This window comes from Mercurialis annua, linkage group LG6 (genome assembly GCF_937616625.2).
Source record: "Mercurialis annua linkage group LG6, ddMerAnnu1.2, whole genome shotgun sequence".
In the NCBI taxonomy this organism is placed as follows: domain Eukaryota; kingdom Viridiplantae; phylum Streptophyta; class Magnoliopsida; order Malpighiales; family Euphorbiaceae; genus Mercurialis; species Mercurialis annua.
Genome location: NC_065575.1, coordinates 1376328 through 1396972, shown reverse-complemented (window position 1 = coordinate 1396972; position 20645 = coordinate 1376328). Strand labels below are relative to the sequence as shown.

Sequence of the window (20645 nt, the reverse complement as noted above, 5' to 3'; positions counted from 1 at the left end):
CATCACTATTCCCAAAATTGTGCATGAGGCTTTATCTCACTCTGGTTGGCGTCAAGCCATGATAGAAGAAATGACTGCATTAGATGCAAATGGTACTTGGCAATTGGTTGATTTACCTACAGGCAAAAAGGCGATCGGATGTAAATGGGTATTTACTATCAAAGTTAATCCGGATGGGTCGGTGGCTCGTCTTAAAGCCCGTTTAGTAGCTAAAGGCTATGCTCAAACTTATGGAGTGGATTATTCTGATACTTTCTCTCTTGTTGCTAAAATGGCATCTGTTCGAATTTTCATCTCCTTGGCTGCTACACATGGCTGGCCATTACATCAACTTGACATTAAAAATGCCTTTCTTCATGGTGAACTTCAGGAAGAAGTTTACATGGAGCAACCACCAGGATTTGTTGCTCAGGAGGAGTCTGGGAAGGTATGTCATCTTCTTAAATCATTATATGGGTTGAAACAAAGCCCGCGAGCTTGGTTTAGAAAATTCAGTGAAGCCGTTGAGACATTTGGGATGAGAAAATGCAAATCTGATCACTCGGTTTTCTTTAAACATTCAAAATCTGCCATCATTTTGTTAGTGGTATATGTTGACGATATTGTCATTACTGGGAGCAATTCTACAGGCATTTCATCATTGAAGTCCTTTCTTCATTCCCAGTTTCATACGAAGGATATGAGAAATTTGAAATATTTTTTTTGGGTATTGAGGTAATGAGAAGCAAGAAAGGTATTTTTCTGTCCCAACGAAAATATGTCCTTGATTTACTGCAGGAAACGGGAAAACTAGGGGCAAAACCGTGCAATGCACCAATGCATCCTAATATGAAATTCACAGAAGACGGTGAATTGTTTGAGCATCCTGAAAGATATAGACGGCTAGTTGGAAAGTTGAATTATCTTACAATAACTCGACCCGATATTGCCTATTCAGTTAGCGTGGTTAGTCAATTTATGGCAGCTCCTACAGTTCATCATTGGGCAGTCTTAGAACAAATATTGTGCTATCTAAAAGGAGCTCCAGGACGAGGAATTCTCTATCAAAATCACTGGCACACTCAAATCGAATGCTTCTCGGATGCAGATTGGGCAAGTTCTAAAATGGACAGAAGATCAACTACAGGCTACTGTGTTTTTCTTGGAGGGAATCTAGTTTCATGGAAAAGCAAGAAGCAACATGTTGTATCTCGATCAAGCGCGGAGTCGGAATATAGAGCTATGGCAAAAGCAACATGTGAGATCATGTGGATATACCAACTTTTGATGGAAATCGGTCTAAATTTGTCTTTGCCGACAAGACTTTGGTGTGATAATAAAGTTGCACTTCACATTGCTGCTAATCCAATATTTCATGAGCGAACAAAACACATTGAAGTTGATTGTCACTTGTTCGTGGAAAGCTACAACAAGGTCTAATCACTACTAGTTATGTGAAGACAGGAGAACAAATAGCGGACATATTTACAAAAGCATTAAATGGAGTTAGAGTGGAGTATTTCTGTAACAAGCTAGGCATGATTGACATCTATGCTCCAGCTTGAGGGGGAGTGTTATATAATAATCTAGAAAAATATAGAATGTATAATAATTAATAAGGGTGTTGTAGAATAATATAGAATATGGAGTAATCAATAGAAGATAGAATGTAATTAATGAGGGTAGATCTAGAATATAAGAGTCTAGAATAGAAGACTCTAGAATAGAAAATAGAATAGAAACTTCTCCTATTGTGTATATATATATATACCTCCATCATCAATAGAAAAACAACAATTTCAGATTTATATTTCTACTTTCTACAAGGAGAAATAAAATTAGACCAAAAAATCGCCTAATTCGCAAACTTCATATTTGGGCAGAATTACATAATGTCACTATGATTCAATGTTTTTCATAAATTTTGGTGCAAGGTATTAAATTTACATTATAAGTCTATAACTACTACTTCTAAACCTTAAATGCATGAAATTTTGAAGATATTCAACGACCGTAATTGAGGACTAAGGTAGTGATAGAGAAGCTAGAATGATCGTTAGATGCAGAGTAGTAGGACGAAACGAGATCCTCGTCCATTGTATGCAGACTATCCAACGGTATATCTGGTAATATTGCCTTTCGATCGAGATATTGCATCACTTGCCTCATGGTAGGTCTGGCTGCTGGTGAAGAGTGAGCACAAAGAAGCCCTAACTTCAATACCAAATCCATTTCTTCTACCATATATTTACCATCTAATTGATGATCACTTGTCTCCATAATCACGCCTCGTTTCCAACAATCGAGAACCCAGTCTACTAGAATCACCTCGCCGGATGGTTTTCCTGGCTCTACACTCTTTCTTCCACAACCCACTTCTAGCATAAGTGTCCCAAAAGCAAAAACGTCGCTGCTGGTAGTAACCCGTCCTGTTCTTGAAACTTCTGGTGCAAGGTATCCTATAGTTCCAACAATAGCAGTTGTTTGAGCAAATGATCCATGGTCGTAGAGCTTAGCTAGTCCGAAATCTCCTAATCTTCCTTTAAATTCGGCATCTACCATTACGTTGCTAGCTTTTACGTCTCGATGCAGAACAACTTGCTCCCACTCTTCATGGAGGTATAATAGAGCTGATGCAACTCCTTTCAGAATTTGATATCTCTGAACCCAATTCAGGTTTTGTTTCTCATTCTGAAATAGGAACCTGTCAAGGTTCCCATTTGGCATATAATCATACACTAAGAGAAGCTCGCCTTTTCGTCGACAATATCCTAGAAGTTGAACCAAATTCCTATGCCTTAACCTTCCCATGCTTGCAATTTCAGCTACAAATTCCTTCATTCCTTGTTGGGAATCATGAGAAAATTTCTTGACAGCAATTTGTGTATCAGAATAAGGCAATACACCTTTAAAGACCTTTCTGAAACCTCCAAATCCGAGAAGCTCTTTGTCTTGGAATCCTTTAGTTGCTTTCTACAAATATACACCTCCAAATCCGAGAAGCTCTTTGTCTTGGAATTCTTTAGCAAGCGTAAGAAAATCTTTGAGGACCATATTCTTGTTCCCAATCTTCGCGCAGTTCTTCGTATTTCTTCATCCTCAAATATACACCTCCAAGCATCGCAATCAGGACAACACTTGGTGGAAGGTTTGACAAATCGAGATCTTGAGCCGGACCACTTTTGTTGAAGCTCCAGCCTAGAATATCATGGCAGCTCGAGACTGTCCCGGTGGATGAAGAAAAACCGATATAATAAGTACCCGAAAGTACAAAAGAAAGATCAATAGTTACTGGCAGGAGAGGCTTTTCGGGTTTTATACTTGTAATAGGGGCTATTGTTACATTCAGTAGGTTGATCACTTGATCATAATCTATCCACACATGTGTTGGATCTCCACTCGAGAGGTTCAGGCTCTTGTTTCCTCTTCCCGTTGTCTGGATAATAAGCCGCTGGAGTTGAAACATTGGAAATCAAGCTATTTACATCAATTATAACATGGTTGTTATTGATGTCTTCAGAACCAACAGTCAATACGGTATCAAACTCAACAGGAAAAACATGGTTCGAGTCCAAACCATTGTTTGAAGAGTTAAAGAGTCCTAAGAATTCCACAGCCATAGCTCCTGCAAATTCCATAGATATTGGAGATATGACGAAAGCAAAGCCATGGCCTCCGAAATTAGGCATCTGCGGAACAATTGCAAACACGAAATGTGTAGAAAACGAAAGAGACTGGGATTTTTCGGATGAATATTTATCGAATTCAAGAGGAAATTTATATAAACCACGACCAATTTGTTGGTATGAGTCGTCTGTTAACTCTAACAGGCCACTAGGATTTACTTTTGCAATCCCATTGAGGTTTAGAGTGGTTCCATTGAAGCCATGGTAGATGATCTGGCTATTATTATCTTGAACAGAACTTAACAGTTTGAAGAAAAAGGTAGTAAAAAGTAGAATTTGCAGCAAATTGAAAACTGAGAACATTGTTGGATACAAGGTATTGGCTAGCTCAATCAATCAATTAAATTCTTATATAATCAAGATTGAAATTTTGTTCTATTTTATTCCTAATTCACAAGGAGACTTCTATTTAGGAAAAACCTTCGACTTTATAACCAACATTACTATGTAATAAAATTACTGATATTAGGTAATGATATTACATTTATGAATGATCTATGCATATTTCGAAGGCGCATTTTGGGTTGATAAGGCACTTTCTTGATTTAAGTGAAACCTCATTTATATATGCAGCTTTTAAAATTTAGAGTTAGAGCTTTACCTCCCGCAAGAGACCTGCCAACTCGAGTGAAAATTAGTCGGATATAAAAAAATTTAAAATGCTCTTTCATAGTTGAACCCGATTAAAAAACCTCATGTACCCTATTACCAAAGAAACATGAATGATCCATGCATTGATAATATTAGAAAGAAAATAGCAAGTGAAAACTGCCCTGAATATTTTACTACTCTGCTTCCCCTGCCTCAGTAAGCAATTTATAGCAGCAATTAAAATTAGAACCTGCATCAGTAAGCAATTTAGGCCTAATTTATACTGTACTTCTTGGGGTAACTTTTTACATATAGTTTTTCAACTTGTAACTCTGTCTCACAATCGTCCATAAACTTTAATTAATAACTAATTCGTCCTTGCCGTTAGTTTTTTTTATGTTAATACTACCCTTATGTCTAATGGACTCAGTGTTCAGATTGGTAGGATGAATGAGGATACGGGCTCGACAAATGCTATTCTGAGATTCTGTAACTGAGCAATTCGGTCGATAGTTTGGACGGTGAATTCGGGGTTGATGGTCCGTAAATTCGTTCTTTCTTGCTCTACACTCTTCCTTCCACAACCCACTTCTAAAGCATAAAGTCTATAACTACCACTTCTGAAACTCAAATTTTATGAGATCTTATAACTTGTCTAATAGCAAGGTTAAATTTTTAAACTTGAGACAAAAAAATGTAAATTTAGTCAAATGTTAGGGGCTTTTATTAATTAGCCCATATTTTTATGAGGACAAAAAATATATATGAGAGACAATAGGTTGGCTGTATTCGAATTAAAAAATAATTAGTAATAAATTTATAACTTAATATTTTTTTAATAATATATTTCAATTTATACGTGAAATCATTAAATTTTTTTATTATAGGAAATAATATATATATATATATATATATATATATATATATATATATATATATATATATATATTAAAAATTCACTAAAATAAAATATTATACTAAATTAATATAAAAACATCGAATTGAAAAACACATAATGGATAAAAATATTTCTTGAATCGTAGTTAATCAGTATTAGACTATTATAAATAGAATAAGAGTTGTTGGATTAAAATATTTTCGAGTAAAATTTTAAAGACTTAACAACACTCTTTACCATTAAAATGAGATGTAAACTCTAAGAATTTCTTAGGCGAAAAAAGTTCACTGAACCATCCATTTAATATGTGACACGTGGTGTGATTATTTACAACAACCAATTAATGAAAGACACAATTATTAATGATTCTTAAATATATTTTATTTAAAATAATTGTGTCTTTCATTAATTGGTTGTTGTAAATAATTATGTCACATGTCACGAATTATAGTTCATAATCATACGTAATGAAATTGGTTCACATAAAAATTTCTCGTAAAGTCTATGCGCCAAATAAAATTGCGCATAGAATTGAAAGAGTAGGCATAGAATTAGAATTTAAAGTAGGTCGATGCCCGCGCGTTGCGCGGATGTAATTAAATAATTTAGTAATTATTTAAAAAAATAATTTTTTTGATATAATATACACTTTAAAATTGAATTTATAAATTTAATGTAATTAGATTTATAAATTTAATGTAATTTAATTTTATAGTTTATTAATATGAACTTTTTAAATTTAATAGCCTATAAACATCACTTATATATTACTAAAAACTCTTCAAATTTTATAACCATAAATTTTTAAAAATTCTATTAGAACACATACATTTTATTGCATAACCTATAAACATTAATGATTGTTTACATTGATGGAAGCTCTTTGAATTTCATAAAAATCAAATTTATTATATATATATAATAAATTAAAATACTTCTCACCAAATATGGATTACATGTAAGACTAATAAAAAACATTAAAACAGACAACAAGAAGAAAACTTAATGAAAAATATAAAAAAAATCAAAGAGAATAAGGTATTTTAATAAACTCATCATAAGTAGTAATGTACCAGTTACATCGTCTGGAAGGAGCAGATTTACGCTATCAAATAAGAGTCGTACAATTAATTTATCGCATGATCATGATGACCTTTCGAACTCCGACTGCGAAGACTCAGTGGTGCAATGCTCATATTTCTTAACAACCTATTAGAAGAGATTAGTATCAAAATTTAAAAAACTCATATGAAATTTAAATAAAATAAAAATACTACCTGCCTTATAGATGCTGAAATAAATTGAGAAGCCAAAAAACCCAAACCCAAGAAACTTATAATGAGAATTAATAAATATGAAATTGAATGTCACTATAAAATAAGATGGAACTGGTGAAAATATGATACTCACGCATTTGTAGTATGGGATTCTGGAGGCTCTTTGCAATTGTACACTTTCAATAAAGAGGTTTCAACTTTCCAGGTGTGTGGGGTGATATGTTAAATAAAGAAAGAGAAAATAGAAAGAAGGGGAAGAGTTTCTATTGAAGTTACTGTTTCAAAGAAACAGTCGAATTATTATACTTTAAACTGTAACAGTCGACTGAAGGTGTAAAAATTGACATAGTTTTTAATTAAGAAAAATCCACATGTCATAAATTAAAGAGGCCACATGGCTGAATATGGTTGATTTATTATTTGGAGCTCAGCTTTATATAATAGTATAGATATAGATACTTATTACGGGATAAATAGGAAAATATTCCCATTCTAACAGCCTCATTCAGGGAAATTACCCACTGGCTTTTACTTCACGCTCTTATCAAAGAGTTGACATTTTGTATTATACACATTTTGACTAGGATTAATTACATATAAAATCACCACCTCTATACGAATTTTCAAAAATATAAAACGTGTCAATTCAGAGCATCACCTTTCATTTCTTTTCAAAAACAACATGGGCACGTTTTTTGATAAAATTTTGCTGACTTGGACACCTGATGAGAGTGTCACGTGTCACGCCACGTCAACAAAAATGCCACTAAAAATGTGCCCGTGTTATTTTTGAAAAGAAATGAAAGGTGGTGCCCTGAATTGCCACGTTTTAAAAGTCGTGTTATTTTTGCAATTTCGTGTAAAGATGGTGATTTTATATGTAATTAACCCTTTTGACTAATATTTTTCTAACAGATTCTTGATGTATACTTGTTATTATACAATTCAATAAATTTGACGTTAGTATGGCGGAAAATATAGATTTCAATATAGAAAACAAGACACCCATAATTATCAATTTTAATTTTAAAAAAATAACAACACTATGCCAACTTGAGATTTTGAATTTGCAGTTGTTGACATTGACTGAGATGAGGCTTAAGCATGCTGAGATTTCATTACAAACTGATAGATACCAAATTTGCATAAATGTTTTGATTAATTCAATCATTTCATTTTGAAGATTAATTGATTAAACCATGTTTTCAATTCTTGAACTTCTGTTTGTTCTACTTTTTAGTGCTCTTTTCTTGAAACATTCTGGTTTTGCTCAAGATCAACATAAAGCTGACCAATTCATCTACCATGGCTTCAACGAATCGAATCTGAATCTCAACGGAATTGCGAAAATTCACTCTAATGGTCTGTTAGAGTTAACAGACATTTCATACTACAAAATTGGTCGTGCTTTTCTTCCATTTCCTTTTAATTTCTCCAAGTCTTCATTTTCAACCAACTTCGTTTTTGCCATCGATCCTCAGATGCCGAACCTTGGCGGCCACGGTGTTGTTTTCACAATATCTCCGTCGCTAGAGTTTACAGACGCGTGGGCAATAGAATACTTCGGATTGTTCAATTCTTCAACAATCGGCTTGGATTCGAACCATGTCTTTGCCGTTGAGCTCGACACTATACAGACTCTGAATTTTAAAGACACTGATAACAATCATGTCGGAATTGATGTGAATGATTTGGTATCTAATGTGTCAGCTTCAGCAGGATACTTTTCGGACAATGAATTGAAAAGATTGGAGCTGATTAGTGGAAATCTGATGCAAATTTGGATAGATTATGATGAGGCAGAGAAGCTAGTAAATGTAACACTAGCTCCTGTAACAATCATGAAGCCTGAAAAGACTCTCTTGTCGACGAAAATCGATCTTTCGTTAGTTCTGACAGATTCTATGTATGTCGGTTTTTCGTCATCGACAGGATCTATGGCAAGCCATCATTATATTCTTGGTTGGAGCTTCAACAAAAGTGGGCCGGCTCAAAATCTTGATATGTCAAAGCTTCCTTCACTTCCAAGCAAACCAAAATCAGGTAAGAAGGGAGTACCGGATTTTAAAATTATAATCCCATTGATAACAGCAAGTGTTCTGGTGATCATAATCTTTGGAGGTGTTTATATAAGGAAGAAGAAATACGAAGAACTGCGCGAAGATTGGGAAGAAGAATACGGACCTCAAAGATATTCCTACAAGGATTTGCATAAAGCAACTGAAGGATTCAAAGAGAACGAAGTTCTGGGTTTTGGTGGTTTTGGGAAGGTCTATAAAGGCGTATTTCCTTGTTCGGATATACAAGTTGCAGTCAAGAAATTTTCGCATGATTCTGAACAAGGAATGAAGCAATTCGTAGCTGAAATTGCAAGCATGGGAAGGTTAAGGCATAGAAATTTGGTTCAACTTCTGGGCTATTGCAGGCGAAAAGGCGAGCTGCTTTTGGTATATGATTATATGCCCAATGGGAGTCTTGACAGGTTCCTATTTCAGAACGATACTCCGAATCTGAACTGGGTTCAACGATATCAGATCTTAAAAGGAGTTGCAACCGCGCTTCTGTACCTCCACGAAGAAGGGGACCGTGTTCTTCTCCATAGAGACGTAAAAGCTAGCAATGTTATGTTAGATGCTGAATTTATCGGAAAGTTGGGAGATTTTGGACTAGCTAAGTTTTACGATCACGGATCATTTCCTCAAACAACCTGTATTGTTGGAACTGTAGGATATCTTGCACCAGAAGTTTCAAGAACAGGACGGGCCACTACAAGCAGCGACGTTTTTGCTTACGGGATCCTTATGCTGGAAATGGCTTGCGGAAGAAAGACTATAGAGCCAGAAAGACCACGTGGAGAGATGATATTGGCAGATTGGGTTCTCGATTGTTGGAAAAGAGGCGTGATCACTGAGACGAGTGATCTTCAATTAGAAGGTAAATATATGGTGGAAGAAATGGAATTGGTATTGAAGCTAGGTTTGCTTTGTGCTCATTCTATACCGGCAAATAGGCCTACGATGAGGCAAGTGATGCAATATCTAGACAGAAAAGCTGCTTTACCGGACACACTACTCGACACTCCTCGTACCAGTTTGGCCTTACTTAACCGTGAAGAAGCTCTACGTTGCAGTTCGTTATCTTACGAGTACTCTAGCTTGTCAATGACTGCCTCAGTCCTTAGTTGCGGTCGTTGAATATCTAAAATTCATAATGTATACGGTAATGAATATCCCATAATCAAAAGACTTATCATGTCTAACTGATATAGGTTCAACTAATTAATTTGATGTAGTGAATGATCAGTGGATGAAGCACATCTAAAATACTTTTGTTATTGTCTATGTTCTAGCTATGCAAGTGTTTAATGTGACTAGCAATTGATAATCAACATTTTAATCATTTAACTTATATAATTCATTGTTTTATGTATTTTTTTTACTATATTAAGGAAACAGGGTTTAAAACTCAGGACTCTCAGATGTCAGATTAGGTTGTGAATATAGCAGAAATTTATTTAATTTATTAATATGTTGATTCATGCATGAATGCCAGATAACATCCAATTTTAATCATCTATTAATTCAAAGAATATAGTAAAAATAGACATCCAAGTTTTAATGTCGAGGAAATAAAAGAGTAAAAATTGCTATGAAATTTCAAATTTAATAAGAAACTAGCTCTATAAAGTTTAAGAGTCAAGGATATATATATAAAATCAAGAAAAACTCTATACAAAATTATTAAAAATATAATTTCAATTTGCAAATAATGAATTTGATCGAAAAGTGACAATTGACGAATATCACAGCATAGTGGTGAATTGTATCCATTGGCTCATTTTCTATCAAAATAGTCCTAAAACATGCCAAAAAAAAATACCGGAGGGATATTTCTAGTTTTTAATTATTAAATATAATTTCATAGTTTTTATTTTGCTGGTTATTGTTGGTATAAATTGCTTGCTGAGGCAGAGGAAGCAGAGTAGCAAAATATATCGGTGCATGGATCGTTCATTAATAATACATATTTAGTCAAGTGAAAGTTTTTCTACATGGAAGTCCCCTTGTTTATTGGGAATAAAATATAACAAAATTTAATTTGAGAAGTCAATTCTGTAGAAGTTTGAAGAAAAAAATAAATTAATAGAAGTTAAATCGGGTGGGATTTTCTAAATTGGCATTTAATATCTTTTTATTTCTATGGAGTAATATTTTAAAATCACTAACTCTCTAATTAATGACCTACTACTAATTTTGAAAGTTAAAATCCACAAAAGGTAATAACATTGATTTCTAATTTCTTTAATATTTTCGGTTATGTGCATATTAAATAAAATTTGACATTTACCAAATTACAATTTGACCTTTATCAAATTACTATATACTCAATATACCTTATTTTAATTTAATTTTTTATATTTCGATAATTTCTAAAACTTTCAGTTATTACGTTTGTTTCTTTTCAATGATAATTTATTATTTTGTTCAAAATTTATATTAGTAACTGAGTATGGATTCAACCTTTTACATGCTATCATGGCTAATTGAATATTTAATATGAGAAATTAGCTATAATTTCTATTGAAAACTTAAATACAGAATTAAATAAAATTAAAGAAATATATATTATTCATTTTCTTTTATATTTAAAAATGACTAAAATCATTATACAATCTCTAAATAATTCACGCAAATTTAAAACTTTGCCTACTAAAAACCCACCAGCAAACATTTTAGACTTTTCAGTTTTTAGTATTTTTTATCTCTTAATTAATTATGAAATTCATTCTTACTTCTAATCTATATTTACAAAATTTATCAATAAATTAGTACTTAATTTTTCATTATTTCCTTTTTTTGGGTTATTGATAGCAGTTGACACACTCTTACATTCTCTTCCTTTTAATTGGTAAGCATAACCGTTATAAAAATGGTAATATATTAACACTATTAAACTTATAATCGTAGCATTAGTAACCTCCAATTTGGAGCTATAAATGCTAATTTTTTTCATTACTATCACAAATAAAAACATCACACCCATAATGACTCCAATAATATTTTCTTTCAATTGCTACAAACGTTACCAATAATTTTTTTACTTTATTTACTAATTTGTTGTTAAAGCAATCAAATAACAATTAAAACTATAGAATTATAAAATATTAAAAATATAAAATTACATTTAAAATTATATGAAAATAAAGAATTATAGAATATTAAAACTATAGAATTATAGTATAAAATCTACTTTATATATAAACCATGAAATTTTCTCTATTGCTTAACACTTGACATTTTTATATTGGTTCTCACATTTTTTTAATGTTCTTTTTTTGTTTTTAATTCTTTCATTTTTATTATGAAAATGACAATTACTCACAAATACTAATCAAATTTAAAAAATGCAGACAATAAGAAGATCTGCTCAAAATTGAATAAAGATGCGCGTAACAAAAAAAAATAGATTAAGAAAAAAGGTTAATGATAAGTTTATCCAAAACTATTATTGTTCTTTCTAGTTAGAAAATAGGATTATTTCATGTATAAAAATTATAAAATTTTATCATCGTTGTTCTATTTTATTTTATAAAATTTTGATTTTATATTTATGATTTCTTATTTTTAATTTCTTTTCTCTTTTTATATTTATTTTTAATTTATTTTTAATTAGTGTGGTAATATTAACGAATTTAATATATTAAATTGCTATATCGTTTCTTTTTATTTGATATGATAATTGGTCAAATTTTATGTCTTAATTTGTTTGTTAAGGAGGAGAATCCACGCTTTTCAAATTTATTTCAGTTTGGATTAGCACCCCTTTCAAGCATGTTAGCTACGGAGTTAATTTGATAAAGTTGATAGTATTTTTATTTGATTTTGCTAATATGATTATATTCTATCAATTGAGAGGTAATTTGTTTGTTAATGTAATTTGATAAAATTATTAATAGTATCTTATTTTGTTTTGCTAACATAATTATATTTTATCTCTTGGAAGACAATACTAGAAAGAAAAAATTAAAATTGAATAGCTAATAATTACTATTAATTTTTATATTCATTTTTTTACATTACCTAAAATATTTTATATAACCCATCATTTTAATCCACCTTCTAAACTCCTCCTTAACTGGCAATATTTTATTCGTTCAATTTACCTTCAAAAGTGTATATTTCAAAAATCAATTTTTAATCCATCCACTCTTTTAATGTTACGTTAGGTGGGTTAAGAAATGCGGGTTTAAAGAGAGGATTATATAGTATTATTTATATTTCAATTAGCAGATGAAATAGTTGTTATTTTTTAATACAACACAATTAATCCATAAAAACTTTTAAATTTTATGTTTTTAATTTGCTATGGTGAAACAGCTAATTTGCAGTAAATAAACATAAATGCTATATTTTTTTTCTTTTCTTAAAATTTCATACGTTTTCAAATTTTTTTGAACCCGTGAAGCTTAATAATATATATACTATATATTTGTCACAAAGTGGTATTATATCGTATTTAAAACTTTATTTTTAACATATCTACAAAAGGAGAAACATTAGAAATTTCTCTCTTAAATTTACGATGATAAGGTGATTTTATTTTATTATTTTTTATCTAATTTGCAATTCTTTATTTGTTTACATTTTTGTTAATTTTTAATATTTTGTTCTAAATTTTAACATGTTCATACTATTGTAATATTGATTATTATTCAAAAAATATTAACATAATATAGTACAGTTTATACTGCTATATATGCATCCTAAATGTATAAAAATATCAAAAAATAATTAGTTATCTAATTTCTAAGTATATCTCTAGAGTATAGTCAGATTCGGGATAATTTATTTTTGATACAAATTTTGTGTTGCTGGACTATATAGTAGATGCGCAAAACCAATGACATAACTATATATCAAAACTAAAAATATAACTATTCATATATATGAAATTATTTAAAGAACAATACAAATAAAATTATACTAATTAAATAATATAAAAGAAGTAGTAAAAAACATAATAATTTATTATAATAAACTATCTAATTTTTTTTTAAAATATTATAATCATAATTTTATTAAAAAAAATAAATTAAATTATACTAATTAAATAATGTAAAAGAATAGTAAAAACACATAATAATTTATTTTAATAAACTATCTAATTTTTAAAAAAATATTATAATCATAATTTTATTAAAAACATAAATGAAAATCCAAAAACAAATAAATTAACCGTGCAACGTGCGGGTCTAACACTAGTTAACCATAATAGTTGGACGTTGAATTTGTCAACTATGTTTTGAATTGTGGTTAAATAATACAAATTAATTTATGAATTTTAACGTGATTTATAAAAAAATATGAATTTTAAAATTTGGCAAAGTTAATCACCAATTTTTATTTTTTGACAAAATAAAATACTAACATATTTTTTATTGAAAAAATATTGATATGGACATCAAAAAATACAGTCACGTGAGTGCTTTTTTAATAAAAAAATATGTTAATATTTTGATTTGTTAAAAAATAAAAAAATATTACTGATTTTATTAAATTTAAAATTTGTACTATAATTACAGACATTCTAAAATTTATAATTATTTTTACAATTAACCTTTTAAATTAATAGACGATTAATTATTATAGGGATTATTAAAATTTTGGTGTTTGAACTTGTTTAAAAATATCAATTTGGTGTTTGACTAATATTTATTTCAATTTGGTGTTTTAACCTGAAAATAAATTACATATTAGTGTTTTTTACAGGTAACTATTTAAAAGGATGACATGGAACTTGTGGGTCCCGATTAAATGACTGACATGGCCAAAATGTGTGAGATGGAAATCAGATGAATGGGAAGTGACATAAGTGACATAAGTGAAGCCTAAATATTTGAATAAAAATTTCCTCCAAACTAAGTTGTAGGAGGTCCTACTACCCTCTCACTTGTTAGCCAATGATAGGCTATACCATTTGAAGACACAAATTCATAAAAAGGTAAAACTCCAATCTGTTATGAATATAATGTGAACTAGCATATTATCCGCGCGATGCAGCGGAAATAATATGAATGTATATTATCACTATAAATGTACAATATTATTGTCAAATTAAAATGTCTTTTTTATTTTTTAGGTTTATTATTTTATTTTATTTTTTGGATAAAAAGGTTTATCATTTATTATTTTATTTCTTTGATAGAAATAGTATGCTAGATTTTGCAAATTTTATTAAAACTATAATTATTCAAAAAAAAAACTTATGTAAAACATAATGCCAATCGTATCAATACTATCTGCCATTTAATTTCATTTTTTTAAGTTTGTAAATGTGGAAAATAAAATAAATAAGTTGGTTATATAAACAGTAATTTGTAAAAACAAAAATACAACAAATTTATAGTAGATCTAATGGTGATTTTCGACAGCGGCTGGATCGTGAGCTTTCTTTTTAATTCATCTAAATTTCGTTTTATCATTTAATCGATTTGATAGTTCGAATTCAACCATTTTAGCCTTAATTGTATTATAAATTTTATCTTTTAGAAACAATTAGAAAAGTACTTTGCAGTTTGAGTTGGAACATACTCCACATTGCATGTGGTACCATCCCTAATATTTTAAAAATAAAATTAAAAGTTAGAAAAACACAAATATTGAGTAGATAAATACAATTGTAGAAATTATTGTATAAAATACTCTGAAGTTATCGTACAACTTTTAATGTTTAATATATATAATAAAATTTATTTTCTTTTTAGATATGCTAATTTTATATTGTTTATTAATTATTGATGCATATTTATATATAAAATTATCAAATTGAGCAAATAAATTTTTGTATAGACTTTCTCCACCACCTTTTATCTATGGACACGGTAAATATTCTCTCCATTTAAAAACACAAATATTAAAAGTATAGTTATAATATTTTAGTTTTTCTATTATTACTCTAGGTTTTATTAAGTAGAACTCATAAAAAAAAGCTAAAAATATTAAATGATGATTGAAAGACAGAAAAATGTAATAATACTTATCAAAAATCAATAATTTATAACAATTTTTATAGTTGAAGATAACAAATGATTTTTTCATGTATTTTATTTATTGTAATGAGTTTTTCAAATATTTTACTTAACACTATTATTTAAAGAAAAAGGATAACGTATATTTATCACATGGAAAATGGTACTATTATTTTAAACGAAGTGAGTATTATTGAATGACATTAATCATTAAAATGCTGATGCTAATTGTTTTTGTTATTTTTAATATATTTGATAATTTAGTAACATATCATTAATTATCTAAATAGAAATATAGTAGACTAAGTATATAGAAGAATTTTAAATTTAATAATAGTATTTTAGTTATTTCAAATTAAAAGACTTGTGATAAAAAAATTATGATGAATAACGATGAATATTATATAAGAAGAAGAAAAAGATGTCATCTCACCAATAAGTAAAAGGTTTAATGTCTTGAAAAATCTTGACTTTTTAGCCTTTTTTCGATCTTATCTTGACGTTGAAAATTACCAGTATTATCCTATTTTGCATTTTCGTATTTCAATTGCACTCTTAAATATTAAATTATCATTTTCTTAATTTGGAAAAATTAAAAACAAATCTCCATGTCTAGCATATATTAATTAGGTATGTATTAAATTTATTTAGATTTAGTTAATTAATTAAGGATTTTAATTAGGTTTAATTTTATTATGGTTTTTAGTTAGTTTTTCAAGATGAAGACCTATTTGTACTTAATGAAAAAGAATCAAATTTTATCGGGCACTATTAAAACACGAAAAATGCAAAGTCGGATAAAATTGATGGCATTTCAATATTGGAATAAGATCGAAAAGGGGTTAAAAGATAGGAGGTTTTAGGTAATGCCTAAATAAAATAATAGTAAAATTAAATTCCATTATAGTTTAAAATGTAATTGTGAAAACCAATATTAAAATTCTCAAAGAAAAAAAACCAATATTAAAGAGACATTGAAAAATTTTCACTCCAATTTTTAGTTTTTTTTTTTAATTTAAAAGATCCATTTTATTTTACCTTCTAATTTGTTAAAAACAAAGTTAAACGTGGTTTGAAAGAAAAAAAGTTAAACGTAGATATTGACCATAATATCCCTTATCATAACTGTAAGACAAATTAAGGGTTTAGTAGTTATTTTTTCATCGTTTTTGACTTTATTAGGCTACAAAAGATAAGTATGCCTAAAAGTCTTTGCTATCTTCATTGATTGTGTAACGTCGTTTCATCATTTTACAATTCCATGAGTACGTTTTGATCCTTTGTCTATGCCGTTTGCTCTCCATGTCGTTTTCTTTCAGTTTTAATGTATAGTATAATATGGTGTATGACAAAATTACCTATCCAATTAGGTGACAAAATTTCAACCCTCCATTTTTGACATGCATGTAAATGCATTAATTACATGGTGGGTGAAATTGCCTATAAATTGGTTTCCATCCATGTAAATTTTACAATTGAAAATACTCATCAAAGAAGTAAAATTCCTCCCAAATATTTGCTCTCTTGTTGCATTATTGTGATCACTAATTATTAATTAGTTTAGTCTATAAACATTATTTATATTATCATTAATTTTATAACACGTTATCAGCACGATCGCTCTATTAGTTTACGATTCTCTAATTCAAGAAAATTCGGTAAAGTATTCCAAAGGTAAATCTCTAACTTTAATACTTGTCTAATTATTTAATTAATGGAAGGTTATACCTCCTACAAATTTTATTTACTTAATATTTAATTTATTATGTTTATATCTATGTTATTAATTTTTATATGGAAGGCTAAGCCTCCTATAAATAATCTTTTGATAATTTAATTTTAATCGTTGATGCTTGAGTGGTAATCCCCTTACTATAAACGATTTTATTTAGTTGACACTATTAGTATAAATATAAATATTTTTATACCATAATTAAATTTAATCCATTGTTGTCCTCATCTAAATAATTTTATTCAAAAAAATATAAAATAACCTAACGGCTACATAACGGTAACAAACGGCTATATAACGGTAATAAAACGGCTATATTTTTCTCTATATATACTCACTTTACTATTTATTTTCACTACACAATTTTTCATCTCTTAATCTTCAAAAATTCAAAAATGAAGCTATTTTGGATTATTATTATTATGTTACTTAATTTAATACTCATTGGTATATTTAATCTTCCGTGGAAAGAATTTTATTTATATTTAGGTATTTTTATATTTATTGTTCTACCTTTACTAGTTGCTGCAATAATTGTTGATTATGCATATTTATAAGCCAAAAATATGATGGTTGTACTTGTTTGTTTACTCTTGAAAATAAATGATTATTATTTCTATGTTTTTATCGCATAAATAAATATTAGTTCTAATTATATTTATTTTTCATGTGATAGTTTAATCATGTCAAACCTTACAAAGCTTGAATTTACGGCACTTGATGTATCTGAAAAAAATTATCTGTCATGGATACTAGATGCTAAAATACATCTGCAAGCCTCTGGTCATGAGGACACTATTAAAGAGGGAAATAATGCCTCTACTCAAGATCGTGCAAAAGCAATGATCTTCCTTCGCCATCATCTTGATGAAGGATTAAAAAATGAATATCTCAGTGAAGATAATCCACTTGTTCTCTGGAATAGTTTAAAAGAACGCTTCGACCATCAGAAGACTGTAATTCTTCCAAAAGCTCGTTATGACTGGATGCATTTAAGATTGCAGGATTTTAAAAGTGTTAGTGAATACAATTCTGCAATATTCCGAATTAGCTCAAAGCTAAAATTGTGTGGAGAAACAATTACTGATGAAGATTTATTAGAAAAAACATTCTCCACTTTTCATGCATCTAATGTGGTACTCCAGCAGCAGTATCGTGAGAAAGGGTTTAAGAAATATTCAGAGCTGATTTCTTGCCTTCTAGTGGCTGAGCAGAATAACGAGCTGTTAATGAAAAATCATGCGGCACGACCCACTGGTTCTGCTCCATTTCCTGAAGTAAATGCGAGCGCATATAGATCTCCTCGTGGTCGTGGTCGTGGCCGTGGTCGTGGTCGTGGTCATGGTTATGGTCGAGGTGGAAATAATTACAACCATGTCGGTTATAATAACTCCTTTAAGCATAAGAATCACCACCAGAAGTGGGATAAGAAGGAGGAGAAACAAGAAAACAGAAACAGTGGACAATACAAACATCAAGTGAAAAATGTCGATAGTAAATGTTATCGATGTGGCATGACTGGGCATTGGTCGCGTACCTGTCGTACGCCCAAACATCTTGTTGAGCTTTACCAAGCTTCCCTCAAGGAAAATGGAAAGAATATAGAAACAAATTTTGTTGCTGATGATGATTTTGACCACAGTCTAATGCATAATGACTCTATAGACATGACACATTTAGATGTTTCTGATTTTCTTGAGAACAATAATAATGAAAACTAATCCAGCATGTATTGTAATGTTTTTATTATTTACTTATGTATTGTTGTGTTATTCTATAATTTCTTATGATGAATTTTTCTTTGTTTGAATTAAGAAGCATATGGATAATTCTCAGCATGTTGTTTCGTCCAAGTTCAGTAATGAAGACATATGTCTTGTGGATAGTGCGACAACCCACACTATACTCAAACACCAAAAATATTTTTCAAATCTTAAAAGATGTCAGACAAATGTCAGTACAATATCTGGTAAGGTAAAATTAATTGAAGGCTCCGGAAGAGCTACTATTCTATTACAAGGGGGAACTGTACTTACCATTAATGAAGCATTATTTTCCCCCAAGTCTCAAAGAAACTTGTTGAGTTTTAAAGATATTCGTCTGAATAAATTCCATATTGAGACAAAAAATGATGATAATATAGAATATCTTCATATTACAACAAATGTTTCAGGTAAGAAGCATGTAATTGAAAAATTACCCACATTTTCTTCTGGTTTATATTATACATATATAAATGTGGTCGAATCACATATGGCTGAAAAGAAAAAGTATTGTGATGCTTCAATACTAAAATTATGGCATGAAAGATTGGGTCATCCAGGATCAATAATGATGCGGAGAATAATTGACAGTGCACGAGGACATCCACTAAAAGGTGAGAAAATTCCCCAAGTAAGTAATATGTCATGTACAGCTTGTTCTATTGGAAAATTAATTGTGAGACCTTCACCGGCTAAAATTGAGAATGAATCACCTTTATTTCTTGAAAGAATTCAAGGTGATATATGTGGGCCAATTCATCCACCATGTGGACCATTCAGATACTTTATGGTATTGATTGACGCATCCAGCAGATGGTCACATGTTTGTTTATTATCAACTCGCAACGTTGCATTTGCAAGATTTCTTGCTCAAATTATTAAATTGCGTGTTCAATTCCCTGATTACACAATTAAAAGGGTAAGACTTGATAATGCTGGTGAATTCACATCTCAAACATTCAATGATTATTGCATGTCTGTTGGAATCACAGTTGAGCATCCTGTTGCACACGTACATACACAGAATGGTTTAGCTGAATCTCTAATTAAGCGCCTTCAGCTTATTGCTAGACCATTAATGATGAGAACTAAGCTACCTATCTCTATATGGGGACATGCTATATTACATGCTGCATCATTAATTCGTGTTAGACCTAGTGCATATCATAAATACTCCCCATTACAATTAGCATTTGGTCAAGAACCAGATATTGCCCATCTTAGGGTTTTTGGTTGTGCTGTATACGTGCTAATTGCACCACCACAACGCACAAAAATGGGTCCTCAAAGAAGATTGGGAATATACGTTGGTTATGTGTCTGCATCCATAATTAGGTATCTTGAACCTTTAACAGGTGATGTTTTTACAGCACGTTTCGCCGATTGTCATTTTAATGAAGAAGAGTTCCCACCATTAGGGGGAGAAAATAAACAATCAGATAAAAATATTGCATGGTGTGAACCTTCATTATTGCATCTTGATCCTTGCACAAAACAATGTGAAACAGAAGTTCAAAAGATTGTGCATTTGCAAGCTGTTGCAAATCAATTACCTGATGCATTTACAGATACAAAAAGAGTGACTAAATCATATATACCAGCAGTTAATGCCCCTGCTAGAGTTGAGATTCCAAAAGAGAATTCTGAAAATAAAGTCGCTCATGAATCAAAGACACGCCAGAAGCGTGGAA

The 20645-nt window shown here is 30.1% G+C and overlaps 2 protein-coding genes and 1 pseudogene across 2 annotated transcripts; 2 read left to right on the top strand and 1 right to left on the bottom strand.

Moving 5' to 3' along the window:
- Window positions 1-1983: 1983 nt before the first annotated feature.
- LOC126686660 (L-type lectin-domain containing receptor kinase IV.2-like) lies at window positions 1984-3968 on the bottom strand (annotated as a pseudogene).
- A 3482-nt stretch (window positions 3969-7450) lies between these two features.
- On the top strand, window positions 7451-9653 carry LOC126688242 (L-type lectin-domain containing receptor kinase I.8-like). The gene has a single exon (XM_050382874.1). The coding sequence runs from the start codon at window positions 7631-7633 to the stop codon at window positions 9623-9625; it is 1995 nt and encodes a 664-aa protein (XP_050238831.1). The 5' UTR covers window positions 7451-7630; the 3' UTR covers window positions 9626-9653.
- Window positions 9654-17874: 8221 nt separating this feature from the next.
- Window positions 17875-18912, top strand: LOC126686659 (uncharacterized). The gene has a single exon (XM_050380804.1). The coding sequence runs from the start codon at window positions 17875-17877 to the stop codon at window positions 18910-18912; it is 1038 nt and encodes a 345-aa protein (XP_050236761.1).
- Window positions 18913-20645: the final 1733 nt, after the last annotated feature.

Excerpts from the sequence above, each read along its gene's own strand:
- LOC126688242 (XM_050382874.1), top strand. The coding sequence starts at position 7,631 with ATGTTTTCAATTCTTGAACTTCTGTTTGTTCTACTTTTTAGTGCTCTT.
- LOC126686659 (XM_050380804.1), top strand. The coding sequence starts at position 17,875 with ATGTCAAACCTTACAAAGCTTGAATTTACGGCACTTGATGTATCTGAA.